Here is a 13,204-nt window from a genome sequence, read left to right as displayed (position 1 = left end):
TTTCAGACCCAGTGACTCCTTCTTCTGGCAGAAGGGTTTAAGGGGAAGGAAGAGAGGTGAAGGAAAAGTGTTGGTGAGGCTTAGGAAATTGGGAGAGTTTTGAAAAGTCACCCATAACCCTGGGTCAAGGGAGATTTACTGGCTGGGATGAGAAGGATAGACTACTTGTTGGGAACGGCACTGCATGAGATTTAAGAACCTGAGTACTTCAAGATGCAGGGTAGGGTAATACGCAAGACGGAGATTACTGACAAGACATGGTGCATGAGTTAATAAGAGTATAAAGGTAAGTGCATTGCACATTGTACATGGTAGAGGTGGGAGGGTGGGGAAAAATAGATAGGTCTGAAAATAAGAGGCATAGAAAACTAAAAGGTGGTGAAGAATAATTGCTGAGAAAGAATGCTGTGGCCAAAGAAACTGAGTAAATTAAGACCAGGTGGGTGGCGAGAACCAAAGACATGTTGTAACACAACTTCCCAAATGTGGAGTTCTGTGCCCCCCACCTCTACCACATAAAATGCAGTTAGCTCTCTGCTCTTAGTAACTTATTCATGATGTTTTGTCAGTAATCTCTGTCTTGCTCATTACCTTATCTTCCACCTCTAAGCTCTCGGGTTTACAAATGTCAAGTGTAGACATCAACAATCTATCTTTCCTTCTCATCCCATCTGGTAAATTTCCGCTGATTTGGGAATCTGGGTGACTTTCCTGAACTCTCCCCATTTCCTAAACATCACTGGTCCTTTTACTTCACCTCCCTTCATTCTTTCAACCCTTCAGCCAGAAGAAGGGGTCACTGGCTCCAAAAGCTTGCAAATTTAAACACTTTTATACGTTTTTTTCTCCTGCCACCACCTGGTGAGTAGAATTTCATTCATCCATTTAAAGTATATTTTCAAACATTGATTATTTTCATTCACACCATAAAAATAGATGCCTAAAAGGTCTATATTCATCTGTTGAAAAAAATTATTCATTAGATTAATTTCTCAAGTAAATACATCTCTGATTTATTTTTTAATAGTGCACTGTTACTATGATGTAGTTTGTCACTGAATTAAATATTTTAATACTGAAATACTGTACATCTTTCTGTATCCAAGTTAGATTTCTGAAATCATGCTGGAGGTCGGCCTTCCTTTTTGTATTGTGATAAAGGTGTGGTTTCATAGAGCAGAGTGTTGTCAACCGTGAAACTCATAATCAAATATATATATTAGGGAGCTCTACTAAGTACCTCGAGTTTCTTAAAGAGATTATCACAGGAGGTTATTGAGGTTGCTCTGCACATAATTCAGACAACCTTTTTTTTGCACAAAGAAAATATTCTTTTATGTGGGTGAATTGCTCCATAAGATAATCCCATAGCTCATAACATAGTGTAAGTACCCAAAGTAATCAGGCTGTGCAACACTGATGTCTCCAAATTGTGAGATTGTCCCGAGGCAAAAGAATCAGACCTTTTTAGTATCTGGATGGTATGATGTTCCTGGCTAATCCTACTGTGTATGTGGAGTCCTAAGAATTTGGTGTAATGTATTCTTTGTATTTATTGACAGTCATGTACAGTAGGCATCTCCTTTGGCAATTTTTGATTGGAGTAAATGAGATGTAATCAGTTTTGCTCCAATTTAGTGTCAGTAGTTTACTTTGAACCAAATTAGGAGTTCTGAGAGTAATTTGGTGGCACCACCCTCTAGATCAGTGGACTAGTATCATAAGTAAACATAGTGAACTTGCATGTTTTATGTGACAAAGGAAGGTTATTTATGCGTATGAGAAACAGCATCAGACCAAGTACAGATCCCTTTGGGACTCCATGGAGTACAGTGGCATGGTCAGACTCTACTGCTCATCTGCTTTGGTGCTCTCATCCAGAACTACCTTATACTTCCTATCTTAGAGGTTGGATTTTAGCCAGTTTCCCACTGTTCCTCCGATGCCATAGTGACGTGGATTGTAAATGTGTGGTCTAAAACTTTGAATAACTGACCAGAGTGAACTTTGAGAAGTTTACTGGGTATGTTATCTCCACCTCATGTTACTTTGTTTTTTAAAGAGGCATTGGTTATATTTACCTCATTTCTGGTAATGGGAAATACATTTATCTTGCTTATAGCATTGAGAAGATGGTGTTTCACTATTTCTATGATACTTTCTAAGGAGCCATTGCAGCCTATTTGGTCAGCAGCACTTATGAAATGGTCATTGAAGGTTTTTTTAGTTACCACTTGGTTGCTTGTAGGTTCATCAGCAATATTTAAGGCAAAGTCTTTGGAATTACCTGCACAGTTAGCACCTGTCTCACACCTCATTATATCCCAGATTGTTTTGATTTTATTACAGGACTGGTTTACTTTGGAGCTAAAACATAGACTTTTTGACATTTCGATTACTTTCCTTAATATTTTTAGTACTTTTTATAGTGATTTATTTGAGTAGAATTTCCTGATTTTTTATGTAATACAGAGTTTTCTGATTTTTTTCTGTAATGTACAATTCTTGTTTTGTTTCCAAGACATTCTTATCCCCTTTTTATCTGTGGCTTTTTTTGCAGTTTCTTTTCGTTCATTCTTGTAAAATCTTTTTCCAGTTTATTTTGTTTCATTCTTGCAAACTCTTTTTGCACATATATTTGTGCTCTACTTCATCTGGAAGGCAATTATTTATTTTACATACTTCATCTTGTAGACCTGTTACAGCTCATAAAATATTCCAAAAAATACCCTTAACATATGCCATCATCTTTGTCATCACACAATCATCTAAAGCATCATAACTGTTGTCCCTTATATGTATCTGATGGTTGTGCTCTTTGGTTCTCCCAGGTATATAGAAAAACTGAGGCTCTTACTTATAGCTGAATCTTATTATAGTATAGATGAACTTAATAGCCACAATGCATAATATCTCCCTAGTATGCTTAAATCTATTTTGGTGGCCTATATGGCAGATTCATCATTCTTTGTTTCTGTACAATGTAACATAAATTCAGATTTATACATTTTTGTATATTCCTAGTGAAGTATTGTATGTTAGTTTATGTGTTGAACTACTGTAAGTTTAACATATTTATATGCTAAACAATAATTTGTAAAACATTACTCATTTTGACTGTATTGATCTGTTCGTATATGGATCTATGGAACTTGAAATGAATAAATTTGATCCATATCTTATAAGTGTTCACATTAAAATATTTGTAAAGAGTCTCACTAATGTTGCAATCGAGAAACAGGAATGTATTGAGTCTGTTATTGTGACCAGTTGGTTTATTTTATAGCTGTCTAAGAGGTGTGACATTATCTATGTAACCCATGCCTTCAGTATTTAGTGAATTAGGATTTTTGGGTTTAACATACAATCACATGCTATCCAAATCTATATGGCCGGATGGGGATTTGAACTGCCACCTCCACCTGTGCCCCCACCCCCTCTCCAAAAGAAGTGAATTTGGTGTCTTACCAGTGTGACACTTTATTTAGTGTTAATTAGAATGGTGCACATGTATTTGACTGTATCCTTAGAATCTCTTTGGTTTCTTCAAACAGTAAGAAGAACTGACTTCAGTTGCCTACTATGAGTGTAATAGGTGAATTCTGTGATAGAGTATGAGCCATATTAAACCCTGAAAGCTTGACAGCTAGCTCAGCCACTTCTGCAGGTGCCTCTTCAGAATGGTTGTTCAAAGAAGCTTGCATTTTCACTCACAATATGCACCAGATATGTGTTCCATTCTCTAGTAAATCCTCACATAAAAAGTATACAAAGTTCTTTACTTATTTGGGAAATCATGTATCAGTCAGATATTTGAAGTATACTTTCAGAGACATTACAGTAAACAGCACAAACAAGTATTAGATACATCTGTTTTGTACTATAACAGAATGTACTGTAGGCTAATTAACCTTGGCAATGTTCATTTCAGTAAACAAAAATAATTGGAATTAGACGGTTTGAAGGTACCTGTTGTTTAATACATCCATAGTAGTCTAGAATTTAATGTCAATCATCCAAAGCAATTCTCAGTATGTACATAACTACAGTAGAATTTTCTGTCTTCCGATCTGCGTAACTGCTGAAATCTGAAACATAACAGAAGTTGCTGTGTTTGCAACTGTTTATAATTTTGTATGTTTTTGTATTACAGGCAAAGAAGACAGGGTCCATTGTTGTGAAACTCTTGAATGTCGAACTCCAACTGCCCATGAAGAGACAGGTATCAGTATCATTAGAATGTATTGCCACCCTTATTACTAGGGACTGGAAAATGTAGCATCTATTTTTGGCAAAATTCGCATCTATTTTTTGCATAATTTCCATCTATTTTTGTTGGAATTCACATCTATTTTTTTTATTTTGTAAATGAATAGATGCACAAATTTAAAAAGGTGTTTTGCTGCACGAGTGAAGACAAAAAAATTACGAAGTTTTTGAAGTTGACTGTTAAAAAAAGTGCTGATTGGTAACATTTTGACTGCAATGTTTGCGTCTGGAAAAACTTCAACACATTTTTCTTACAAAATGGCCTTTGTTTGCATCGTTTGGCTGTATTTAACCTTTCAAAACTGATTGTTAAGTTAATGTGTCTCCGATATAAGGTGCTTCTGGAAGTTACTTGTCTTTTTCTGCCCAATTTGAAGATTAAAAAACCTGTAGACCACTAATTTTGACATTTTGAGGATATTCATAGCTGTACGACCCATGTTTGATGACGCTACAGCCGTACGACCCAGGCTTGACAACACTGCAGATAGAACTAATGAGGCACTTTGTGCAGAAGTAGAATCGAACATACGGCAACTCTGTTTTAACGTTAGGGGAAGAACTTTGGCACCATCGAAAAAGGTTACAGATTTTGTTTTCCAATCGCTGTAGCGCAGAGAGCAGACGCTATAGGCTACAGTTGCTGATGGCCCCAAATGTAAACAGACTAGAATTTTGACTGCCACAGGAGAAGGAGCGGTGCAGGGAAACAGACCCCATCTTCATTTTGCTGGGCACCAACCTACAGCAGAACTGACTCATTCTCACAGAGATCGCTGATCTCTTATCATGTTGTAAGGGTTGTAATCGATATCTGTGATGGACCAGGATTAATTGCTTCACTTACTTCAAATGAAGAAAACAAAGAGTGAGGCACACACAAAGGATCTGGGGATGGCTACCGCGCAGTTGTTTGCTGAAATTATGAGTATTGTTAATGACGTAGTTCACTCCTGACCTCTAGCTGTATTAGATGCAACTACAGTTCAAAGTATCCGCCACCTAATTTTCCGTGTTAAAACTGTCTGCATTATACTGTCTTTTGTCCTTTAGCTACAAACAAATGTACGCGTTTCTTTCTTGTAAAATGATAGTTCCCATGGCTGAGTAGTATTGCATTACACCATACATATCTTAAACACACCATTCAACTGACAACACTTGGCATGACACCAGGTCACTGAGAGCATTGATACATCATAGCATTTGTACACTATATTTTGCAAGTAGGTTCTTGCGCACATCATCTTTCCAGTATGGGCTTTGCCAGTTGATGTACATTGCCAGTATCTGCTTACAGTCTCAATATTGTATGTAGAAAATAAAGCTATTTGAAACTATCTCTGATAAGTAGCTCATCTGGATACAATTCACTATGAAACACTGGCTGTTAAGTAATTTTGCGTTTTGAGGCAGAATTTGCATCTCTTTCACATTTATTGCAAAATGCAAATTTTTCCAGGCCCTACTTATTAGGTACAGTTAATTCATACTGACTGTCAAGCACATTTTTTCTGCTTTCATGGTATTACACCAATTATTTTAATGTATCATTACAAAAATGGAAAAGCATAACTGTTTTGCGCAGGCATCTGATAAGCTATAGTGCCCCCTGATTTCTTCTGTGTTCAGAAAAATTTATGCAATTTCTCAGTTCGCTAATCCATGTTTTACATAACTCACCACCTCATTAACACAATATTTCCTGTCCAATGTATTGTTCACATGTGGAGAAGCTGGACTCCATCCCTTGAATACCCTGGTAACTTGCTCTGAAATTTATGGATTTTTGATTAGAGCTGGTCAGCAGATCTGGTTAATTGGTGAGTAACTTGGAGTTTTTAAGAAATTTGTTCTGTCGAGTAGTGCTGTAGAACGTAGTGAGTAAATCAGAGGTTGTCCAGAGCAAATGGAACAGGTGGTCATTTGATTGAATAAATATTGCTTTCTGAATGGGTATAAATGTATAAAAGTAAAAATAGTAGTGCTCATTTGATAAAAAAGAGCAAATGAATGTGCACTCTGTGTGTTGTGGTATATTTTCTTTACATGCCACAAGGACAGCATTTTCTCTACGAATAACATTGCATTTGTAATCAAAAAATACATATTATAGAGAGGTGTGTCCCAGTTCCTTCTCAGGCAAGTACAGATACCAGTTCCAAAGCTCTTAGTTTCAATACCAAATATACAGGGTGTTTCGAAAATATTTTTACAAACTTTTGAGGCAAGTTCCTTACACCAAAACAGGAAAAAATTACATAAATATATATCCAAAAATCCTTTCTTTTCAAAAGTTTACAATTTACATGATTGGAGCTCATCAAAACATAAACTCGTAATACAAGCTCTAAATGTTCTCCTCTTGCTTCTAAGTATGCAAGTGCTCATCATATCATTGACAGTTGCACCTTTTCAAATACTCCCTGATGGTTTCAAATGATTTCACAGACTTCCATGAAATATCAATGAAGAGTTTCTGCATCTGGTTGGCTGTTGCATAGACCAGTAGTTTAATGTTCCCCTAGAGATAATAATCCAGAGGACTGAGATTGAGGGAATGTGTGGGCCACAGAACTGGTCATCCTGTACCTACCCATCGATCATGTAGATACCAGCCAGTGCATCTCGAACACAGACTGAAATGTGCTTGAGCTCTAACATGCGTAAATCACGTTACTTTTTACTTGCATGGGCACATCTTCTGGTAGGTCTTGGAGGATGTTCTGAGTAAATTCCCTATAGACAGCACCCAAAGTGCATGCTGGGACAATGCGTAGCTCAGGCAAACAATCACCTTCAATTCCAGCTCAAACATTTATTTTAAACTGATGCTGATGTCCAAGCTCTACTCTAACATGAGTTCTGCAATCAGCCCATATGTGTTGGTTGTGGAAATTTGTTATTCCATCTTTGCCAGTTTGTTGTCTGTCTTCTCAGTTTTGTTTACAGACAAGGGAATGTTTGAGCATTTGTGCAAAAAGTCATTGATGAAAGTTCTCTGGTGGTGAGTGATCAGCAGGCAAAAGCCTCTGCACATGTTGAAGATGGTATGGATACATGAGTTTCTTGTTAAGTATCCTCCATTCTGAACTTGGAGATGTACAGCATGCCAGGGCCACTTGTCTTGAACTGATAACTTTCTCTTCTTTGACAGCCCATAGAACATCCTCTTTCTAGTCAGGTGTATGAGTAATTTGTGATCTTCCTTGGTCCATAGCCTGTTGTGTTACAGATCCTGTCTTAGCAACATGGCAACACAGCACCAAAGGTTGGATGACTTGGTTGTGTTTTGTCTGGAAATGCCATCTGATACTGCCATGCAGCCTCATGTTCATTACCATTCACATGGCAGTACATAAAAATCATGTCTGCCTGCTCACAAAATGAATATCCCACCATGGCTGAATGGAACACTTTCAGTTAACTTGCTATCTACAGCATAGAACATGTATACAATGTATACATTGAAGACAGACAAATAATGATTATAAATAAGATCCTCTGACAACACAATGTCATCTAGAATACAGTGAGTCAAATGGGTGCATAGATAAGTGAAGTTGTTGGGTTTCACCTGGAAGGTCATTGAACATCATCTTTCATTAATGACTAAAAAATGAAGGATTTTCAGACACAAGTTTATATTAACTTTTTTCTTGTTTTGGTGCAAGTAACTTACCCCCAAAGTTCATTAAATTATTTTAAAAACATCCTGTGTATTGAGATTTTTTCTGTCTATTATGAATTACTTCACATATGACAGTGATTTTTTAGTGGTGAAAATGTTGACTTTTGCTGTTTATCATATATATACTGCTGTAATCCAGATGCCATCATTGTGTTCTATTGTGTACAAGTCAATTTTTATGTTGACAAGAGCCTTATCTTAATGGGCCATTACACTTGGGATTTGATTTGTACACCTGTAATACTGCTATCCTAAGCATGGCTTGTGATTTTTGTGCTATTAAGATGGGTGTCTCATATGATGAGCTACTTAGTTTCATTCAGTGCACTTAATTAGCATGTGATGCGGCAGGGTCTATTACACATTCTGAAGAGGAAAATTTTAAAATTGTCAAAGCCTATGTCAAGCTTTTATTTGCAAGTGGTTGGCTGACTTTTCAACCTCTTCAAGATAGTAATTTATGAAGATTTTTGTATGCAAATATATCAGAAACTTCTATTGAAAACAAAAAGCAGTCAGTTTGATCCAACTATTTGAACTTCTGGTGCTTTCTGTCTAACTGGAGGAAGTCAGAGTCTTCAAGTGAAATGGCACTGAAGCTCCAGCTCGGGAAAATCTGTTCCATGACCAGCATTAGTTTTGCTAGATTTTCTACCAAGCAATATCATTTCTTTTTTTCAGTGTGTTATTCAGCTTTCAACAGATCACCACCTTGTTTCTCTTTACTTTCATCTCAGGATACCTCTGAAATATTCCAGTTACCATGCTTATTTTCTAGATCCCAATGTGAATGTATTTATTTAATTTCCAAAAGACATTCACTGCTGTAGTGAAAATATTCCTTTTATAAAACTACCATCAGATTGCCCTTGAGAGTACTGCAGATTAGCTAAACAATTTTCATTATCAAACAACTGTAACATTTCTTAATTCTGTTGCTCCCTTTGCTTTACAGTTAATTTCCTAAGTTACTAAACATCATTCCATGCTGTCTTTACATCTTTATTCTTTCTCAACATGACCTGTGTACTACTCAAATACAGACAGGCACCTTTTTTACCATATTACAGAATAATTTTCATATCATTCACTTCATTAAATAATGCATTTAAATGATTGAAAGTACATGCCTATAGCTTTACCATAACAAATTTTTGCACAGATGGACAGGATAGGCAGCAATCTGCAGCTGTTTGCTGATGATGCTGTGGTGTACAGGAAGGTCATCATAGAATGGTAGTAGAAGGGTACAAAATTTCTAGTTGATGTAACAAATGGCAGCTTGCTCTAAATGTAGAAAAATGTAAGTTAATGCAGATGAGTAGGAAAAACAATCCTGTAATGTTTGAATACAGCATTGGTAGTGTGCTGCTTGAAACAGTCATTTATATTAAATATCTAGGTATCATGTTGCAAAGCAGTATGAAATGGAATGAGCACCTAAGGGCAGTAGTAGCCAGGGTAAATGGTAGAGTTCAGTTTATTGGGAGAATCTTAGGAAAGTGTAGCTCATGTATAAAGGAGACCACATATAGAACATTGGCATAACCCATTCTTGAGTATTGCTCAAGTGTTTTGGGTGCCCATCAGGACAGATTAAAGGTAGACATTGAAGCATTTGAGAGACAAACATTTAAAAAATATAAATTATCCAACTATGGTGGAGGCTATATTGTACCACTTCTAGTTGTTTACTTTCATATTCCACTCACAAATGGGGTGAGTGAGAAACCACTATCCATATGCCCCCCCAACAAGTCTTAATTTCTCCTATCTTACCTTCATGGTAGCAGCAGAATCATTCTGCAGGCATCTTCAAATACCAGTTCTCTAAGTTTCCTCAACAGTGTTTTGTGAAAAGAACATTGTCCTGCCTCCAGGGATTCAGCAGCTTCATAATACTCACATGTTGATACAACTTATCTGTAACAAAATGCTACATTTATTCTAAACTGATGATATGGGCTATTATGGATTGATGTCATAACAAAATTATCATATAGACTTTTAACATATATAACTGAATAAGTAGGTTCCTGTTTTGTTGTCTTCATACCACCAGCCCATAAGAAGGTCTTAATCTCATGAATACACATATTATGCAATTTCAGGTAAGTAAAACCGACCTGCTAGAAGCAAAAGTCAACATTAATGGTCATGTACTAAATGAATTTCTTGGATACTAATTAAAATGGAGTCAACACTTAAGTAAGCTAATTGAGAAACTCAGTTCAGCATGTTTTGTTCTTTAATGTGTCTTCCATTGTGTTGACTTGAAGATGAGAGTGATGTCTTATTTTCACTCCCTAATATCTTATGGACTACCCTCTTGGATAACACATCTAAGAAGTTATTTGGTATAAGCAAGCCACAAGAATGTCATATAAAGTGCAGGTCTCTCTAAGGAACTTGGAAATCCCAACTCTCACTTCCTATATTCAGCACATTTATTTCTAAATGGGGTGGGGGGGAGGGGGGGGGGGGGAGGGGGAGAGGCCCCTGTTCGGGGAAGTTTGGCCGCCAAGTGGAAGTCTTATTGCATTTGATGCCACACTGGGCGGCTTGCACACTGTCAATGAGGATGAATTGATGATGAGGACAACACAACCTCCAGTCCCTGAGCAGAGAAAATCTCCAACCCAGCTGGGAATTGAACCTGGGCCCGCTTGCACGGGAGGCGCGCACGTTACCCAGCTAAGCAGGTGGACTCCTTAATGGAATCTGTTGCTGATAATAAGAATTTCTTTCAGCTGGACTGTGATTTGGACGATAATAATAAAAGATACAATTTTTTTTTCTCTTTGTCTACAAAGCAAAAGTCTTCAACAAGCTCCCATCTAATATAAAGTAAGAAATTGGGAAACCTTACCAGTTCAGAAGAAAATCAGAAAATACCAAATTTTCCAATTACTGGTACCTATTTTCAAGTATTAAGGATTTCTTTTAGCCACAAAGCAATTAGCAATGAACATTTTAAAGCTGCCTGACATACATGGGCATGGAACTAAAGAAGCAGCAACATTTTTTAATAATATCAATTTTCCTATTATTTTGAAGGGCTAAAGTTAGCTTGTGTAAGCACAAATAGCACTGAACTATGTTTTATACAGTGTAGATACATGCTTTATATAGCTGATTTGTTTTGTTTTATATATTTTGTATTTGTTATATATATGTACTTTGACTCATTTTGCACCTCTGAAGGGCCTCCTTCTTGTGCGATTTGCAAAATACAGTGAACAAACGAGTAAATGAATGAACCAGTTTTTGTGGAAGAAGGTGCTGGTTTGCCTCAAACACATTTTTACTCACCGCTGATCCCCACAACGTTGTTACCACAACAGCTCAGTATAATCCTGTACAAGTCACTGTTATGATCTGCCCTGCAGTATGCTGTCATACTAAGGGGGAATTCAGAGGACTTGCAAATCCAGCTAATATGGTACATCTAGAAACATGTATTATGACAGCCCCTCCACCTCATAAAGGCTGTATCTATGGCACAACTGTAGCAAGTAACAGGCGTCCCCTTAGAGACAGTTTTCGAGAGACTGCACAGTACAGTTATTAGGTGTGGAAGTCTAATAACTGTCTTATCCGCACACTTAGACACAAAATCCATCATAGTGTCAATGCAGAATGAGCACATCTGCTGACAATATAATCAGCACCTGCACAGTTTAAAGGGAGCATAACAACAGACAACCAAATATAATGTACAGATCATTGATTAAACAAAATGGAAGTAAGAACGGGACGTTTTGGACTTGAACATGATCAGACAATAGTGAAGAAGATACTGCATCTATTTTGATGTTGTTTCTCCTTTGTGTAATCTGTAGTTTCTCCTTTGTGCAATCTATAATTCTTGCCTGTTGTCTTTTCTCTCATTTGGCAATCTTTTTTGCGTCATTTGTGATCTTTTTTTCCCTGTTCATTGATCTTTTTTCTATGTTCTGTATTTTTTTTAAATTTAGCTACCTGTTTTATTTACAGATATATTTTCTTGCTTTGGTGATCATTTTCCACATCCAACAATCTTTTACCTTTATGTGGCAATCTTCTGTTCTTTGTTTGGCAACTGTTTATTTTATATTCGTTTTTTAGTATTTTTAGTATTTAGTGATCTCTTTGTATTGTTCGGCTACCTCTTTCCATGTCAAGCAATTCAAATTCAATGGCTATTGTTCTGTTGGCAATAGTTAACAATATTTTCTCTTCTACAGTAATTGTTTCCCCTCATTGTTTCCCCTCATCTGTCAACTATCTTTCCTTGATTGGCTACTGCTTTCCTTCATTTACCATCTTTCCCCATTTCCTTACACTCTTATTTGCTTTTCAGTGATCTTTACTGTGTATTTAATGAGTCTCCTATCACTTTTATTTTACATGCATTTTTTCAGCAGCCACTTCTCTTGTGTACAGAAACTATTCAACTTACTGTACTACAATTTTTCTTTCATAGTGTTATCTACACCAGTATACTTAACTCCCTTGCATCAATTTCATGTTCTGTGACCTATACCTAAACTCCTTCTGCGAACACGTTCCTGCAATAACCAAACCATAGTCCCACATCCTCTACTACTGCTTCACCTTTGCTATTGATCCTGAAAGCCACACAGTTGTGGGATTTCTGTTGGGCTGTAGCCCAAGGAAACACACTCATTTCTGTAAGACTTGGTATATTTCATCATTACAGACGTTCACATTACAACAACTCACACAGACAACAGAACAAGCAAGAAGGTGTGGGTCATTAGGTTACAGAGTCAAAGAACTTATGATGACGGGGATATGTCATTCGTACTTGTCGACACCACACAGCTGCCCCGCCTTCCCAGTGTGCAGCACGATTTCAGCACAGTGGAAAGGGGGCGTGTCCAACTATGAAGGCGGTGAGGGAGATGACAGTGATGTGATGGGGATGTCCATCTCCAGAGGTTGTTGCAGCAGGGACCACACTGGGAGGTCGACATTGAGCTCCTGTAGATGGTGTGGGCGGACGAGGTGTCAGCCCTTGCATGAGGCTGGAGCGGTGTGGGGAGGAACTGTGTCCCCCACATGATCGACTGGCAGCATTCGAACTGTAGCCCTCCTTAGGGGCGTTACCATAGCTCAAGGAGCATGTGGGCGACCCCACACGGAAGCAGATGGAAGCTGGCAATCCTCTGACAAGCTGGGTCCTCGGTCGGGTGGGGCGAGTTGTCTTGCAGCAGGATGAAGATGTGGTTGTCATTGATG

At 37.5% G+C, this 13,204-nt stretch overlaps 1 protein-coding gene across 1 annotated transcript in view; it reads left to right on the top strand.

Moving 5' to 3' along the window:
* LOC126455677 (putative gustatory receptor 28b) overlaps positions 1 to 13,204 on the top strand; it is a 102,277-nt gene that overhangs the window by 17,230 nt on the left and 71,843 nt on the right. The window contains exon 2 of the mRNA XM_050091444.1: positions 4,154 to 4,222. Coding sequence (XP_049947401.1) covers positions 4,154 to 4,222 — 69 coding nt within the window. The remainder of the gene's footprint in view (positions 1 to 4,153; positions 4,223 to 13,204) is intronic.

This window comes from Schistocerca serialis, chromosome 2 (assembly GCF_023864345.2).
Source record: "Schistocerca serialis cubense isolate TAMUIC-IGC-003099 chromosome 2, iqSchSeri2.2, whole genome shotgun sequence".
Taxonomy (NCBI): Eukaryota; Metazoa; Arthropoda; class Insecta; order Orthoptera; family Acrididae; genus Schistocerca; species Schistocerca serialis.
The sequence above is the reverse complement of the archived record's forward strand: the minus strand, read 5'-3'. Positions and strand labels throughout refer to the sequence as shown.